This window comes from Microcaecilia unicolor, chromosome 3 (assembly GCF_901765095.1).
Source record: "Microcaecilia unicolor chromosome 3, aMicUni1.1, whole genome shotgun sequence".
Classification (NCBI taxonomy): domain Eukaryota; kingdom Metazoa; phylum Chordata; class Amphibia; order Gymnophiona; family Siphonopidae; genus Microcaecilia; species Microcaecilia unicolor.
In genome coordinates this window covers 400,608,312-400,627,566 of record NC_044033.1, presented here as the reverse complement: position 1 = coordinate 400,627,566, position 19,255 = coordinate 400,608,312, and the positions used below count along the sequence as shown (strand labels likewise).

Below are 19,255 nucleotides of genomic sequence, written 5' to 3'. Positions count from 1 at the left end.
TAAAAGATAATTCAGCAGGGGGCCCAAGCCCACATTTTGGGATCCAGTTGTTAAAGTAGCCATGGAGGCCCTACTTTAACAACCGGCTCCCAAAATTCTTAAAGACGTAACAACCAGCTCTTGCGAGCCTGTGAGAGCCTGCTCCAGCACACCACTGGATGGGACTGATCACCCTGCATTCTTGCATCATTTGGCTCTGGGGATCAAAGTGGCTGCCATAACAGTCTCATATGGAAAGATTCCCTTTCACAGTAGTACTGTGAGACCGCCTCTAGAGGTCATGGCAGCTATTTTAATCCCTGGCACCAAACAGAGCAGAAGCACAGTGAGACTGCTCCTGTCCCAGTCCTCTAGACTACCTTGAGTATTGTGTTCAGTTCTGGTCGCCGTATCTCAAAAAAGATACAGCGGAATAAGAAAAGGTTCAAAGAAGAGTGACTAAAATGATAAAGGGGATGGAACTCCTCTCGTATGAGGAAAGGCTAAAGAGGTTATGGCTCTTCAGCTTGGAAAAGAGATGGATGAGGGGAGATATGACTGAGGTCTACAAAATCCTGAGTGGTGTAGAACGAGTAGAAGTAAATTGATTTTTTACTCGTTCCAAAATTACAAAGACTAGGGGACACTTGAGGAAGTTACATAGAAATACTTTCAAAACAAATAGGAGGAAATATTTTTTCACTCAACAAATAGTTAAGCTCTGGAACTCTTTGCCGGAGGATGTGGTAACAGCACTTAGAGTATCTGGGTTTAAAAAAGGTTTGGACAGATTCCTGGAGGAAAAGTCCACAGTCTGATATTGAGACAGACATGAGGAAGCAACTGCTTGCCTATGTATTGTAGCATGGAATGTTGCTGCTAATTGGGTTTCTGCCAGGTACTTGTGACCTGGCTTGGCCACTGTTTGGAAAACAGAATACTGGTCTGACCCAATATGACTACTCTTATGTGAGTGATGCCAACCCACACTCTATTGGTCACAGATGGCCAATCTGCTGCTTCTCCCTTGTTACACCCACTAATCACATTACGTAGCTAGTGCAGATGCATGCTACACTGACTGTTTAACACGGGTTAGAGGTTAGCGTGGGTGAGCACTAACATCTAATGCATGGTAAAATTTATGTCAGCTGCTTAACACAGCTTAGTAAAAGGGTCTCATATATATATTTTGCAGTTATCACGTTAATTTTTGCTGTTAACATGTGATAAGTGCAAATCCTACCGCACTTTAGTTTAAGAGCCCCATAATTCTTTATACGTAGAAGCATAATTGATCATGTTTTCAACATGTATTTACAGAAAACACTATAAGATGAGTGCTTGTTATTTTATTTCTGTAGTACATAGACAGGTAGCTTGGCAGGTATTCCACACTTCTGTGTTCACATAACAAAACTCCTTATACTTCAAACAGTTTATGGCTCGATCATCATATGGGCAAGGATTTGCTGAAATAAAATAAGTTGTTAAACATTACAAGATTGATTTTTGTTATGCAATGAAAGTTCCCTATGTAGGAACTAATATTACTTAAGTTTATTTTTCAAGATTCTTATCTGATCAGCATAATCCTTATTGTAGTAAGATGTATCATAATGGAGTGAGTTCGTGTCTGTGATTAGTCCCTCTCCCAGAGAAAAGGAACTGGCAGTCTGAATACTGACACACAGCACTAGCGGAAGTTGCAGCCGTAACCACTACAGGTGAAAAAATCACTATGGCTTACTACCCTGAGAGGAAAAAACAAGCAACTGTTTACTGCCTCAACATGGAGAGTTCAAACTTTCTACATGCTGGATCTATGACCCAGGTAAAGCTACCATCTCTCTCAATTTTCCTCAAGAGAGCAATGGAAGGGAGGGAAAATTCTGCTCCTTTCTAGCATATCCAGAGGCAAGCAGTAACAAAGCTCCAAAAGACACTGAGAGCAGAACACAGGTGTTCATAAAGGCTAATTTCAGAGGGCTGCAGAAATGCAGGAACCTGGTCCATTATACACAGCTTAATAAATATACTGACATATAATCTGTCACATGCAGACAACACAAGCTGTCCCATGTAATGGAGACAGAATGTTCTTTCTAGCTTCTGTTATTCTATCTTATCTGTCTATATGCTCTAGCTTCACTTACACACTATGCTGTCTGGTAAGATATTTTATGGTGTATTGTGCACACCTTGTAAGTAGCTCACTATGCCATAATATGCACTGTTATTTGAATATTTTTTCTGTTAATATTTTCTATTGCTTTATTGCCTATATTTTGATCGATCTTGTTGTACACCAATTTGGTTGAATTTCTTCAAAATAAATCTTAAGTAAATACATAGACACCACTGACTGATACAGGCCATAAGTATAGTGTTGCTATTCATCCTCTATACATACTCTATCACTCAGTTCAATTTAGGGCATCAGTTTTTCTAACCCCATATCTGGATAATGCTGAAATGTTTAGATGGAATTTTCAGTGTCATTATAGTGCCCCTGAAAATTTGCCCATAGGGGATTTACATCTTTTGCAGCCGCTGCTAAATATATAAGTCCCTTGAATATTGATCCATTAAACTTTAAAAAGTGGCAAATATGAGGTCAATATTCAATGCGAATTGACTGACCAGATTTGGATCATAGCCATTAAAATTATCTATTAGGGGTTAACCAGTCATTTTTCAGTGGCTCTTAACCAGTTAGTGCTGCTGAAAATAACTGGTTAGCACTGAACTCAAAATGAACTATTTTGGGTGAGTTCCATGGGCAGAGTCAGCACTTGGTTGGTTGAGATATTCAGAACTTAACCAGCCAGTTTAATCACATAAGTAGGACCACATGAAAGTCAGCCCTATCTTTATGTAGTATCACATTTAACCGGCTATATGTTAGCCAGCTCTACAAACCCAGAGCTTCAATGATGGTGCCCAGACATGTCCTGGCATTGAATTTCCAGGTTTAGTGCCAGCAGCGGTCAACAAAATGCTGATTGCTGTTGTTGCCAGCTGAATATTGGGCCCTATGCTTTCTGCCCATTCTCCTTCACCTTCCATATCCCCTCTTTGTGTATCTTACCCCTTCCTGATTACAGGTATGATCCTCAATTGCTCATGCCCCTCCAGTACTACTTTGGGGGGATGGAGGGAGAGGGGATTGAGATTGTGATCAGGGAGATACGGGGGCCCAGGAATCTCGCTAGCTGGGAGTTAGCCAGGCACTAGCTGACATTCAGACCAGTGCCTAGTTAGCTCCACAGCTATAGTTAGGACATACTTTTTTTTTTTTTTTTTTTGGGGGGGGGGGTCAATATTCAAAAGGATTTAATGGGAAGGGAGAGGATCCTGCCTTGTTAAACTCCGCTGAGATCAAGTCACCAATATTCAGCCTCACTTAACTGGTTAGTGCTGCTGAATTTCACTGCTAACTAGTCATTTCCTAACTGGCTAGGTTAGGGGCAGGATGGGGTGGAGTCATCACTGGCTAGTGATGATATTCAGTCCACTAACTGGCTAAGTAAGCATATAAAATTAGGACAGCAAAAAGGCTGTCCTTACTTTATACACTGAGATAACCAGGCACTGGTCTGAATATGGGCCGGTGCCCATTAACTTTCAGTTCAGAGGACATAATGCTGGTAGATATGGTTACTGACACAGGCTGAATATTACATCCTTGCTGTCCTAACTTTAGCCACTTAACTAACAGTTTAGCCGTGTGACTATTACTGTTCACCAGTTAAGTACTGGCTCCTCCCAGGCTCTGTCCACAGACCACCCTGGTACTAACCAGACCATGCAAGTGTGGTTAGTGGTGATGTTCAATGGTATTGTCTGGTTAAGTGCCACTGAATATTGCTGATTATGTAGCCATATGAGATTTAACTAGGTTGTAACCTCCAGGTTTCCATATAAGGAAGCATGAACCCTAGCTGTAGTGTATGAGACTACCACTAGGGGTGACATTTTGATAGATGGCACCACAAGGGCAGGAGCAACTGGGAATCACTCCTGCCCAGGAACCCCCCCCCCCCCAAACCACTAGGGAATTAAGATACTGGCATAGAGGTGGGGGACCTTTGGGGTAGGGACTTGATTGGGAGGTATACTTTAGAGAAGGAGCAGCTTAGGGGGATCCAGTTTGGGGACCTCCAGGGGGGCAAAAATAGGGAAGTTCTATCAGATAGGTCCTACTTTGGGGGCGGAGCATACCCTAAAGGTCACAGCTATGAGCTTCAGGCTGCTGCTTGGCTTGTAAACTATCCTTGTATGCCAATGATATGCTGGCCTTCTTATGATAAACTCCATGCCAGTTCTCCTTATGTCCTGTCTAGGTACAAAGTAAATTGGGTGAAATCAACAGTATTCTTCCTCAATGCTAAAGTTAGTAGAGCACACATTGCAGTCCACCCAATGGCTTGTTCTGACAAACCAATTAAGCACTTTGGAAGAAGCATGCAGTAGACCAGGACTTTGAATGCTTTGTTCATCCTTGAATCGATCAAGGGCCTAACAAATCAATGGACCTCCCTGCCTCTCTCATGGTAAAAAAGATTGGAGACTATCAAAATTGTTATTGCCTATAAAGTGAATCACAAGCAGAGTTATTCATTTACCACAGTAGTAGGCAACCTCCAGGACTATTATGCTGCAGGTTGGTGACTCCCGTGTGTAAATTAAGGTGTGTTAGAAGCTTGCCTTTTACTGCACCTTGATAACTTCCCCCTGAGTAGCCTCTCTTTTGCTTAATCTGCTGCATATGACATGGGAAAGCAATTCAATAAAAACATGTTTTACTTACTGCACAGTCCTTTATCACACGCATCAGGACAATCAGCACATGGTTTTCCAGCCTGGTAAGGCATATTGATCACATTTTCAATGTTTCCTCTGAAAGTGTACAACAATAAAAGTAAAACAGAAGGTAAGTATTTTATTTATGTATTTATTTATAGCATTTATATCCCACATTTTCCCATCCATGGGCAGGCTCAATGTGGCTTACATCAATCTAGCAACAAACATTCAGACACATTTCAGTTGAAGAGGTTGGTGAGTAATTACAGAGGGGGAAGAAAAGAGAAAGGGTAGTAGAGTGCAATACGTCCGTATAATAGTTACAGTATGATTATCTCATTTATATATACAGTTTTGTCATGTACCAGATGCAGTGACTAATATTTTGTCAAGCTAAGTTACTCAAAAAGAGAGATTTGAGTTGAAGAAACATTTATAAAGGTATTGCAACAATTCAATATATTTCCCTAGTAATTTTCATATGATGCTTATTTAGTGCGGTTTGTTCAAATTTTGGCCTGATGGATAGACCACAGTTCTTGAAAGCTAAACCCAAATCTATTATGTCAGTTCAATGGAAAGATACCATCTTCAATGTTAGAAAACGTTTATGCATACATTTTTTATAAGTATATTTTTATTAAAAACAACAAAGGCCAATTATAAAACTCAACGTAGCAAGACGTACACAGTGGTATCAAGGTACTCCATTGCTAGTCATGAAGACATTAAAGTATACAGCTTAAACCTCACCCACCCATCTGTCCACCAACCTGCAAATTCACAGCCTACTCAGGAGATATTAACAGGTTAACCGTTCAGTATTCTGCTGTGAGCATGTGAGGTCAATGTGTCCCAGAATGAGGACCAACACTGGAAAAGGCAGTCTCCCCGTGCTGAGGATAGATCATGAACATCTTTCCATTCCAATGTGCTTAATGTAATCATAGTGGACCACCAATGTTGTACTGGAGGGGGATTTGGCTTAAGCCAAGTGCCAAGAATAGTCTGACTAAATATATGTGAAAAAAGTGAGCAGAGCTGCCAAATCATTGATAAAGGTACTGTTGCTCTAATTTGCTTGTCCCAGTACCCTGTCCTTGTCCCAATACCATAATTAACATAGAGATTCTGATAAAGGATAATTGTGTCACCTATAATTGAAATGAAAACCTGGTTTTGCCCTATTTCTTCCAGTGCCTCCGTTAGGGTTGTGCACTTTAGTGACCGATGCTATGGTTTATGGCTTTGCTTTTGCTATGTAAGTATTGTGTGCCCCAAAAATGTTATGGTGCAAATTCATTTTTAAAAATGTCATGCATAATAGGACATCCTAGACCAGTGGTTCCCAGACCTGGTCCCAGAGGCACTCCAGCCTGTCAGGTTTTCAGGATATCTACAATGAATATTCATGAGAGATTTGCATGCAGTGGAGGCAATGCATGCAAATCTCTCTCATGAATATTCATTGTGGGTATCCTGAAAACTTGAGTGGCTGAGGTGCTTTCAGGACGAGGTTTGGGAACCACTGTCCTAGATTATTAAGTTTTGAAATCACAGATACTGTACCCCTCCCCCCCACCACCACCCATCAACACTGAGGTCCTTCGGAGATTACAATTATAACATCAGGACCACACTGATCATTTTTATGAGGTCCTTTGAGTAGGGAGAAGAATGAGGGGAGCAATTAGAGAAAAGCAGGAAAATTGGAGCCTGGCCCCCAGGTATGCTACAGCTGAATCAAAATGATTTTGTTCTTACAGATTTAAACTAAAAATAATTACGGTATTTATGACAAGAGTCTATTCTGCCCGATCATGCACCATTTCTGGGGGAAAAAGAAAACTCCCAGAAAAGGCTTATGCAGCAGTAACTGGCAGTAATCGGGCATTGCTGCGCGCTGCCCGGTTACCACGGGAGCCCTTATCGCCACCTCAGTGGATGGCAGTAATGGCTCCCCACCGCATGGCCACACAGTAAGAGTTCTCCTACCACATTGCCATGTTTGGGGGCTTTTTTCCTACTGCAGTAAAAAGGGCCCTGGCGTATGGGAAAAACAGCCCCCACCCAGGGCTGCCGAGAGTAGGGGACAGGGGGGGCAAAATTCCCCGGGCCAAGGCCTCCGGGTGGGGGGGTCCGGCGCCGCCACCGCAGTCCGGCCTGCCCGCCCTCTGTCGCTCCCTGACATTGAATTTAAGCGCCTCAGCCTCACCTTCAAAAGCGCAGCAAGCAGCGGCAGACCACTTCTTCCTTCCATGTCCCGCCCTCGCCTGACCTAACTTCCGCGAGGGCGGGACACAGAAGGAAGGAGTGGTCTGCCGCTGCTTGCTAGCGTTTTTGAAGGTGAGGTGTTTAAGGTCAGTGCAGACAGCCTGGGGGTTTAGAGAGGGCCCGGTGGTGGGGGGGGGAGGCCCAGCGACCTTGGGTGGGAGGGGGGCCCGGGGGTGGCCTTGTCCCGGGCCTGGCCCAGTCTCTCGGCGGCCTTGCCCCCACCAATAGCACAGGGCACTTTTTCCCACAGCTTGTTAAAAGGACCCCTTTAAGCATAGCTTATAGAATAGCACTTTTTTTGGCACTGTTTTTTTTTTTTTTTTTTTGCATCATATATAGAATTTACTCCTAAATGTGCATGCAATCGATTTGTGCACACACAAAAAGTCATAGCATACATACAAGGTGCACCTTTAAAATAAATATGTGCTAAAAACTTGAGGAAAACCCCCACAAAATTTGTAAAAATTTTAGGATAAAATGGTATGGTAGCTGTGTTAGTCTACTGTTAAAAGTAATGAATAAAAAGAAACAGAACAAGAAAAAAAAGAAGATGATACATTTTTATTGGACTAACAATACATTTTTGATTAGCTTTCAAAGGCAATACCTTTCTCAGATCAGAAATAAGCAAATGATGGCGTATATCAAAATATATAAGTGAAACATAAAAGCAATCCAATGACAGTTTCACAGCGAAAGGTAGGAGTGGGTGGGTGTGGGAGATAGAAAAGGAAGAGAGAGATTGGTGATCAGAGAGTGACAAAACTGTGTAATGTTATGGTTTATAATATGATAGGAATCAGCCATAAACAGAATTAATTTACACAGGCACCATACCAGTCATCACAGAGCTAACCAGGGTGACATGTCTGTAGGAAAACACTTTGCAAAACCAGAGCACCACATCTAAGATTTTATGGTGCAAATACTAAAAGGATATTTTAAACAATCCAGGAACATAACGTGGAGGGGAATAATCGAACGTCGCCGGCGAAATAGGTCACCGGCGATCTATTTTGGCGGCGGCGCAACAGCTGGCCGGAACCGTATTTTCAAAAAAGATGGCCGGCCATCTTTTTTTTCGATAATACGGTGTGGGCTAGCAAAATGCCTTGGATTTCGCCGAGTTTGAGATCGCCACTTTTGTTTTTCCGCGATAATGGAAAAAACTGTTGGCGATCTCAAACACGGCGAAATCCAAGGCATTTGTCCTTGGGAGGAGCCAGCATTTGTAGTGCAATGGGCCCCCTCACATGCCAGGACACCAACCGGGCACCCTAGGGGGCACTTCAAACATCTTTTATAAACAACCAAATTAGCTTCCAGGTGCATAGCACCCTTCCCTTGTGTGCTGAGTCCCCCAAATCCCCCCCAAAACCCACTGCCCACAAGTGTGCACCATTACCCTAGCCCTAAGGGCTGAAGGGGGGGCACCTACATGTGGGTACAGTGGGTTTTGGGGGGTTTGGGAGGGCTCAACATTACCCACCACAAGTGGAACAGGTAGGGGGGGATGGGCCTGGCTCTGCCTTTCTGCAGTCCACTGCAACCAACAACAACTGTTACAGGGACCTGCATACTGCTGTCAGAGTGCTGGGTATGACATTTGAGGCTGGCATACAGGCTGGCAAAAAAGGTTTGTATTTTAATAATTTTAGTGTGGGAGGGGGTTGGCGACCACTGGGGGAGTAAGGGGAGGTCATCCCCCATTCCATCCGGTGGTCATCTGGTCAGTTGGGGCACATTTTTGAGGCTTGGTCGTGAAAATAAAAGGACCAAGTAAACCCGGCGAAATACTGCTTATCGCTGGGTTTTATTTTTCCATTATCCATGAAAGTCGGCCATCTGGTAGCCACGCCCAAGCCTGCCCATGTCCCGCCTTCGCTTCACCGCCAACACGCACCTTTGAACTTTTGCTGGCGAGGCAAAGGGAAAGCGGCGAAGCTATCACAAATGTAGCTTTCGATTATACGCTTTTCACCGCTTTTGCGAAATCGCCGGCCATATACTGATTTGTGTCGGGAAATAGCCGGCGATTACTTTCGAATATAAGCTGGATAGTAACATAGTAGATGACGGCAGAAAAGCCCTGCACGGTCCATCCAGTCTGCCCAACAAGATAAATTCATATGTGCTACTTTTTATTCGTACCTGTCCTCTTCAGGGCACAGACCATATAAGTTTGGCCAGCACTATCCCCGCCTCCCAACCACCAGCCCCGCCTCCTACCACCAGCTCTGGCACAGACCATATAAGTCTGCCCAGCACTATCCCCGCCTCCCAACTACCAGTCCCACCTCCCACCACCAGCTCTGGCACAGACCGTATAAGTCTGCCCAGCACTATCTCCACCTCCCAACCACCAGCCCCGCCTCCCACCACCAGCTCTGGCACAGACCGTATAAGTCTGCCCAGCACTATCCCCGCCTCCCAACCAGCCCCGCTTCCTACCACCGGCTCTGGCACAGATCGTATAAGTCTGCCCAGCACTATCCCTGCCTCCCAACCACTAGCCTCACCTCCCACCACCGGCTCTGCCACCTAAACTTGGTTAAGCTCCCAAGGATACATTCCTTCTGAACAGGAATCCTTTATGTTTATCCCACGCATGTTTGAATTCTGTTACCGTTTTCATCTCCACCACCTCCCGTGGGAGGGCATTCCAACCATCCACCAGTCTCTCCGTGAAAAAGTACTTCCTGACATTTTTTCTGAGTCTGCCCCCCTTCAATCTCATTTCATGTCCTCTCGTTCTAAGATCCTTGAAATTAAAGTGATGAAATATTTTGACACCTAGACTTAATAAAGATTTAGGTTTCCTATCACATTATAATCCATAAGCCAGGGTGCCTTGTCCAGTGGTGTCCTGGCTCACAACGCCCAACCCAGGAGTGCCATGGGGCTATGGGCATTTAGGAATGCCAGGGCATCTGTGAATTTTGAAGTCTAGGGCATGGGTTTTCAACCCAATCCTTGTGGTACTCTCTGTCAGTCAGGATATCCTGAAAACTGACTGGCAGGGTGTGCCCTGAGGACTGGGTTGAAAACCTCTGGTCTAGGGGAAGGGGTGGGGTCAAGGAGTCCATCAGCCTTTTTCAAAAAATGTTTTCTTTAATGTCAGTGCATGAGCCAATCCCCACTCACACAGTGATAGGAAGGGAAACATTTAACTCACAGTGCAGCAAACTGCTATAGATTGTCACAATGCTGTGTGCTTTTTTTGTTTGTTTGTGTTTTCCAATCAGCACATACTTTTTAATTTACTACATTAGGAGTAAAAGGTTATTTAAATATGTGCTGAAGCTTAGCACAACATTCTAATGCACGTCTTGTTGCATGAAGCTTTGGTTCTTTTTGATCCAGGCTGCCAGTCACCACACGAACCGTCCATCAACAATATTTATGATTATTTTCAGAATGAAAAGCTGTGAAGAATGCAAACACAATAGCTCATCCAGCCCAGAAGCTTAATTTTTTATTATGCAAATACAATTAAAATCAGTGTTATCATACTTACGCAGGGCAGTAATGACAGACATAAAAGTATGTATATACTTTATGAGGACAGTATGCCACGGCACATCCAATATTGTAAGATTTGTACCAGACCAGCTTATAAAAGAAAATGCCAGTATATTAGTGTATTAGATGTATTATTTTTTTTCTATACAACATTATTACTATACTGTTTGGGGGTAGTTTCATAAGGTTCTACTGTATATAAAACAATATTTTATGTGCAGAAAGCACCTTTTATAAAACTGTGGGGCTCTTTTACTAAGGCGCATAGCCGCTTATATGCATCTAACGTGTGTCAAATTGGGACTACCACCCGGCTACTACATGTCCCTGGCAGTAATTCCTTTTTTGACGCGCACACAAAACACGCGATAGAAAATATTTTTTATTTTCTACCACAGGGCGCTTACTCACGGTAATCGGCAGTTGACCCATGCTGGACACATACCGCCCGGTTAGCGTGTGAGACCTTACTGCTAAGTCTGGGTGGCATTAAGGACTCAGGCCGAAAATGGACACATGCTGGTTTTAATTTTACCGCACGTCCATTTTCCGGCACAAAAGAAATCCTTTTTTTCCCCAAGTGTGCTCAGGAAATGGACCAGCATGCATCCAAAACATGCTCCTGCACCAGCGCAGGCCTCTTTTGGGGGCGCCTTAGTAAAAGGGCCCTGCTAGAGATGTAGGGGTACATGGGTTTTCATTTAAGCACATAGGGCTAGATTCTATTTATGGTGCCTGAAAATTCCGTGTGGGGAAAAAAAAACACACCTGGGTGTATTCTCTATAATACACTTAAATTTTATGGAATAGGCTTAAATTTCCACATGGTATACAGAATTATACTGAGCGCCTCTATACGCAAACAAACCTAGTCATGGCCATTTATGCCATGTTTGACCTGGCTTAAATCCTTATGCGTAAATTAGGCACAGAGCGGGTATATTCTATAATAACATGCACTGATTTTAGAAATGCCCACGTCCTGCCCATGGCCATACCCTCTTTTCTACTATACAACTTAGAATTTACATGCACCACGTTACAGAATATGCTTAGGAGTATGTTTACTAAGGTGTGTTAGTGCTTTTCTTATGAGGATGATATTACTATTTCCCTTTTTTGATAGGCCCAAGGATGACATAAATACATTTGTTAGTGATACTAATAATTTAGTGAAAAGATGGTTTGATTGTTTGCATTTGAAACTAAAGAAGAAAAAAAAACAAAGGGGCGCTTTTACTAAAGGGTTGCCGCATGGCAACCCGAAACTACCGCCGGCCCAATGTGGCCACCAGCGGTAGTTCCACCACCAGTTTCCTCTCTTCGGCCTAACTTTTATACTCTGCACATTGCATATAAGTAGATTTGCCTGCACATTACTGTTGGATTCTACTCTTTCGTTAACAAATACATTTATATCCTAGAAAACTTCTTAACATTACTCTAGTTTTCCCTCTTTCATAAACTATTACCATTGCTCGAATACTATATGAAACTTTGCTCTGGGTTTCCATTCTTTTACTCTGTTGTCCAGTAACATGCTTGCAAGAGTCCTTTATATGATGCTTGATTGCTTAGTCTTTCAGTCCTATGTGAAATTGCACTGTCTCTGTGGGAGGGACCACCTTAAACACTGTACTATGGCCACATATTAGCAGATGTGTTAGGATTTGAAAAGAAATTTTAAAAGATACTATAGTAGCAGCAGCATGGAGTGTTAGTAGCTTAATCCCTGAATGAGGCATGCCAGTGCACTGGAAAGCAGTCTGTTTTTCCTGCCCTTATCAATGACCCTAACTAGAATCCATAGGCGGTCGGTGGCCCAACTGTTTGGGGAGGCTAAAGGGGGCGGGGTTAGGGGTGTGGCCAGGGGTGGAGCTTAAACCCATAATTGTCTGATAACACACAGAAAAAATAAATAAATAAAAATAAAAGTCACAATTAATACCTTTTATTAAATTTAGATATTAGATATGTATCATATGTCAAAGAATAAAGTGGTTGCTCAAAGCATATACTAACCACAATCGCTCAACTCCAAAACACTATGCACAACTTTATGCAAAAACACACTCAGAACCTTACTGTACCATAAATATTACACTGGGCAGAACCTAATACACCAATATACCGTCCATACGGAAAATGCAGACCGTCAACAATATGAAACAAGGGATCATAATATCACAATTCTCATGCAGAGCCACAAAACATCCTAATTCTTGTATAATGTGGGATAAAATGCCATACATAAGTAAATAAATATAAACATTTAATGTTGAGCACCTGATTCTCAAAGTGGACATATTCCAAACACTATAATGAAAATAAAATGATCTTTTCTACCTTTGTTGTCTGGTGACTTTGTTTTTCTGATCATGCTGGCCCAGTATCCAATTCTGCTGCTATCTGTCCTCTTAACTCCATTTCCAGGACTTCCTTTCCATTTATTTGTTTACTTTCCGCCTTTCTTCTTCAATTCTTGTCCTACATCCGTAAGTAAAAGCTGGGTCCTCCGCAGACTTGACTGTCCAGTGGATCCAGCTTCTGCCTGTTTTCTTCATCCATGTGCAGTTTTTCTACTGTCTTCCTTTTCCTTCATCTCATCTCCTTCCTCACTCCTCCCCCTTCCATCCATGTCCAGCATTTCTTCTTCTCTCTCCCTTCCCTCTCCTCCATCCATGTAATGCAACCCTCCTCTCCATCCGCCCACCCATGTCCAGCAACCCTTCTCTCCCCTCCCCTCCCCTCCATCCACCCATCCACCCACTTACGCAGCAGCCCTCCCCTCCATCTACCCATGTCCAGCAACCCTCCTCTCCCCTTGCCCTCCCCTCCATCCACCCACCCATGTCCAGCAACCCCTGCCCTCCCCTCCATCCACCCATGTCCAGCAACCCTCCTCTCCCCTGCCCTCCCCTCCATCCACCCACCCATGTCCAGCAACCCTCTTCTCCCCCTGCCCTCCTCTCCATCCACCCATGTCCAGCAACCCTGCTCTCCCCTCCATCCTCCCATGTCCAGCAGCCCTCCTCTCCCCCCTACCCTGAGCCCTCCCTGCCCACCAGCGACTCTTCTCTCCCCTGCCCCCCAGCCATCTGTAGCTTTCGCTCCCCCCCCTCCCCCCCCCCCCCGGGGTCCTGTCTTTTCAGTCTGCTCTCACCCATCTGCATTCTCCCTCACTCCGACACCGGCGATTCACATAGAAGCCAGCCTTAATCTGCCTGCACCAGAGCCTCTCCCTCAGACGTGTCCCACTTCTGCGTAAGACAGGAAGTTGTATTACAGGAGGCGGGGCGCATCTGAGGGAGAGGCTCCGACGCAGGCAGATTAAGGCTGGCTTCTATGTGAATCGTGGCGTCGGAGCGAGGGAGAACACGGGTGGGTGAGAGCGGCTGCGGCGGGGGAGGCAGAGACAGGTCATCTGTTTGGGGGAGCGACCGCTCCCCTTGCGCCCCACCTTGGCCAGCAGCCAAGGAAGTCCATGATTTGGCTGGGGAGGCTTAGCCTCCCCAAGCCTCTTATACAGGGCACCTATGCTAGAATCTTTAAAACTATTTTAGAAAATGCATCTACAATAACTTAAAACTCTCCAAAGTCACATAATCAATGCAGTGCTCATACACTCAGGGACTTCTCCATGAATAAACAAGAAAACCAAGGTACACAATTAAAAAATTCCTCTGGCTTCCATGGGAAGCCAATTCAACTTAATATAAAGTGGTGTTACCTTCTCATGCTTTGATATTGAAAAAATAGAACTAGCTGACATTTTTAATAGTTTGTACTGAGGGTACATAAAAGAAATTACAAACCACATATACTATATTACAATAATCCATCTGAGATAGGATCAAAGATTGTATCAGTAATCTAAAATGGTCTCCGTTGAATCAATAATGAATCCATCTGGAGGACAGCAGTCAGCTGCCGAGGTTGTATCTTGGAATGGAATGGATACTGCACAGTTTCATGGAAGAAAGCGTTTTCTTGAAAATGTGAAAGAGGACAAAACTATGAGGCCGGATGGGATACATCTCAGGATACTGAGGGAGCTCAGAGAAGTCCTGGAGGGACCTCTTAAGGCTTTATTTAATAGATCTTTAGAGACAGGAGAGGTTCTGCATGATTGGAGATGAGATGATGTGGTCCCTATTCACAAAAGCAGGGACAGAGAAGAAGTGGGAAACTACAGGCTTGTAAGCCTCAAGTGGGTGGTAGGAAAAATAATGGAGTTGCTGCTCAAGGAAAATTTAATTTCTTTGCCTGACTGACCAAAGAACTGGATAAAGGAAATGTGCTAGATGTAATCTACTTGGATTTCAGCCTTTGATATGGTTCCTCACAGAACACTAATGACTATACTGAGAGAGCTGAACTTAGAACCCAAAGTGGTGAACTGGATTGAAAACTGGTTGACCGACAGGCAACAGAGGGTGGTAGTAAATGGAATTCATTCAGAAAGAAGAAAAGAATGTGAGTAGAGGAGTGCCTCAAGGGTCAGTACTGGGGCCAATTCTGTTTTATATATTTGTGAGAGACATTGCTGAATGATTAGAAGGAAATGTTTGTCTTTTTGTGGATGACATGAAGGCAGCCAATGCAGAGGGAGTAGAAAGCATGAGAATAGTTGTCAAAAAACTAGAATGGTCAAAGGTCTGGCAGTTAAAATTTAATTACAATATATCAATACTGAGTTATCTGTTTCATTCCAGGCTTTTAGATCAATAAATTGTTATTTTAATAATATCAAAAACCTAAACTTTAAAGTTATAAAAAAGTTATACAATTGTAAAGTTATAATTTTTATAACTTTAAAATTTAGGTTTTTGATATTATTAAGGTTTAAATTGAATGCCAAGAAGTGCAGAGTGATGCACTTGGGTGTAGAAATCCAAAGGAGATATACCAGATAGGAGGATCAGATCTCAGGAGAGGGACCTTGGAGTGATGGTGTATGAGGATCTTAAGGTGATGAAACAATGCGACAAGGTGGTGGCCACAGACAGAAGGATGCTAGGATGCATAGAGAGGGATGTAACCAGTAAAAGAAAGGAGATGTTGATGCCCCTGTACAAGTTGTTGATGAGGGCCCACTTGGAGCATTGTGTTTAATTTGGAGACTGTATCTTGCTAAGGACATAAAAAGACTTGAAGCAGTTCAGAGAAAAGCAACAAAAATCGTATGAGGTTTGCATCACAAGATGTATGAGGAGAGACTTGAGATCTGAACATGTATACCCTGGAGGAAAAAGACAAGGTGATATGATATAGACATTCAAATATTTGAAAGATATTAATCTACAAACAAGCCTTTTCCAGAGACGGGAAGGTGATAGAACTAGAGGACATGAATTGAGTTTGCAGAGGGTCTGACTTAGGAATAATATCAGGAAGTTCTTTTTCACTGACGGAATCCTCTCCTTCAGAAGGTGGTGGAGATGAAAATGGTAATGGAATTCAAAAATATATGGGATAAACACAATGGAATCCTGTATAGAAGGCATGGAACCAATGAAGCTTAGCAATGATTAGATGGCAATACCAGTAACTAAAAAGCATAGCTGGTGCTGGGCAGACTTCTACGGTCTGTGCCCTGATCATTGCTGGACAGATTCAGCTTCAGTAGCTGGAGAACAAGGCCAGTGCTGGGTAAACTTTTACAGTCTGTACCCTGATTGTAACTGGACAGATAGACCAGTGCCAGAAAGACTTCTATGGTCTGTGCCCTGATGACAATTTTAGAAGTTGGAAAAAAAGGACAGTGCTGGGCAGACTTCTACAGTCTGTGCCCTGAAAATGGCAAGGACAAATCAAGATCAAGTATACATATGTAGTATTTTATTTTATTTATTTATTTTATTGCATTTGTATCCCACATTATCCCACCTTTTTGCAGGCTCAATGTGGCTTACAATTCATCATGGAAACTGGAAATAGAAAAGAATATACATTTGGTTTTACAGCAGGTATTAGGTGCATGATGGTGAAATACATGGTACTGGAAATAGAAAAGAGTATACATTTTGGGTGCATGATGGTGAGATACATGATAGTATTAAAGTCATAGACATTAGGTACATGATAGTGTGAAAGCAAAAGACATTAGAGAACGTTCTTGGATATCTTAAAGAATGTAGAGTTACGCGTGTTGTTCTTTATGATACATTTTGTCGAAGAGATAAGTTTTCAGGAGTTTGTGGAAATTGGTCATTTCGTAGACCGTTTTCAGGTTACTTTGCAGTGTGTTCCAGAGCTGTGTGATTGTATAGGAAAAGGTTGATGCATGCATGCATGCATAGTATTACATCATGCCTTATGCTATGAGTTTATCTTGTTGGGCTGACTGGATGGACCATACAGATCTTTATCTGCCATCATCTACTATGTTACTGTATTAGTTGTTTTTTTTTTAGTACTAAATATTCTCTTAACCATGGCCTTCTAAAGTTAATGACTATTGCAATTCCCCAAATTTTCATTTCTGATTCAAGTTTCAAAAGTTTATTTTGCAACTTCAATTGTATGTCATAAGTAATATGGGACAAGTAAGAACTTTTACTAAGCTGTGGTAAAAAGGGCCCTGCGATAGTGGCGGCGGCTATTTTTGCTGCTCAGGGCCGTTTCTACCACAGTGGTTTAAAAGCCTGAAAAAAATACAAGGATGTGTGGTAAGCTTGCACTTACTGTATTGCCATGGGGGGGAGGTACTTATTTTTACCCTTTGATGTGGCAGTAAGGGATCCCGCACTACGTAACCCACTGCTGTGTATTTTTTAAAAATCCAGCAGTGCATGCTGGTGGTGGAACTACCGCTGGTGGCCACATTGGGCCGGCAGTAGTTTCGGGTTGCCATGCGGCAACCCTTTAGTAAAAGCACCCCTTTGTTTTTTTCTTCTTTAGTTTCAAATGCAAACAATCAGACCATCTTTCCACTAAATTAATAGTGTCACTAACAAATGTATTAATGTCATCCTTGGTCCTATCAAAAGGGAAATAATAATATCATCCTCATAAGAAAAACATTGAATGTCCTTCCTTTCTAAAAAATATCCCAAGGTTGACATCAACACATTAAACAGTATTGAGGAGAGAGGTGATCATTGTGGGACCCCACTTACTGCCTTCCAATTTTCCAATAACTTCCCCTTCATTTTCATATTATGGGTGTCCTTTTACCAAGCTGTGGTAAAAGGGATCCCTGCGGTGGCATTGGTGTGTGGGCTTGCCATGCACTGAGGACTCCTTTTACTGCAGTGGGTAAAAGGATTTTTTAAAATTAGAAATGGCCATGCGGTAAGTTAAGCACTTGGAGGGTGATTCTATATATGGCGCCTACAAAATCAGAGTTGAAATCTGTGCCAACTAAGCGTATCCTATACCGATTATAGAATATGCCTAGTTGATACTTCAGCACATAAATCTACGCATATCCATTTACACCAATGAAAATGTGGCATAAATCTCAGCGTGTAGATTTAGGCGCACTGGGCCATATTTTATAACTAAGCATGTAAATTTCAGAACACCCACAAAGCACCCATTTCCCTGTCCATAGCCATGCCCCTTTTTGCCTCTGTGCATTAGAAGTTTGGCACACATCGTTAAGAATATGCTTAGTGAGTTGTACACCAAAATTCTAATCAGTGCCAATTAATGCTCATTATTGATTCTTAAGTGCTGTTATCAGCACTCATTAGCTTGTTTACTTACTCACATTGTTATAGAATACATACCGATTTTGCGCAGATCTCTCGATTTGCTAAATCGAATGCAGGGGTTGCCATGTGGCCATTTAGAAGGTAGTAAGATCCCCTGCGCTAACCCAGTGATAACCAGGAAGCATGCAGCAATGCTCGATTACCGCAGGATAAGCCTCTATTGGAAATGGTGTGTGGCACACACTGGCACTATTGCGGTACAGCCAATTTGCCACGCACCATTGCCACAGTAGCCCTACCACGGCTTGGTAAAAGGGTCCCTCTATGATCTTTCAGTAAAAAATCCTTCTAATTATTTATACACCCTATCCTCAATCTCAAAATTATTTAAAATTGTCAATAAAGCCTGATGATCTACAATAACGAATGCACTAGACAGATTAAATTGCAACAAAAGAATCTGTCAACCAAGACTGGTATGCTTCTGCATTTCTGAAATCAATATCCCCATCAGAGTCTTGGTACTAAAACTTTCCTAAATCCTGACTGCATTTGATATAATAGATTATGATGTTCCAAATCATCAGTAATTTGAATCACCACAATTCTCTCTATTATCTTAACATGGAGTGGGATTGATGCCACAGACCTATAGTTCATAACTTCTCCCATATCTCCTTTCTGATTTTTTTTTGAATTGGGGTAATGATAATCTTCCCCAACTGTTCTGGACAGATTCCTTTTTCTAATGAATCTGTTAACCAGTGTAACATTCATTTCACATATTTATCTGACAGATTTCTCAACAGAGAAACTGGGAAAGCATCCAATAAAAATTGAGATCTTGATTATCTAGAATGTTACCTAAACTCCACTTTTGTAACTGGTAGAAAAGCATGCCAAAATATATCCACTGGATACCCTATCCGTGATTGTCTCACTATATCAATACTGTAAATAATCTGCTCATATATTTCCTGAGTATTATCTTTACAAAGAATGTCTCT

The 19,255-nt window shown here is 42.6% G+C and overlaps 1 protein-coding gene across 1 annotated transcript in view; it reads right to left on the bottom strand.

Moving 5' to 3' along the window:
* Nucleotides 1-985: 985 nt before the first annotated feature.
* Nucleotides 986-19,255, bottom strand: part of LOC115465168 (cysteine-rich venom protein-like) — a 35,488-nt gene continuing 17,218 nt past the window's right edge. The window contains exons 4-6 of the mRNA XM_030195579.1: nt 10,583-10,677; nt 4,793-4,881; nt 986-1,451 (exon numbers count right to left, since the gene is read on the bottom strand). Of these exons, the coding sequence (XP_030051439.1) occupies nt 1,327-1,451; nt 4,793-4,881; nt 10,583-10,677 (309 nt within the window). The 3' untranslated portion in view covers nt 986-1,326. The remainder of the gene's footprint in view (nt 1,452-4,792; nt 4,882-10,582; nt 10,678-19,255) is intronic.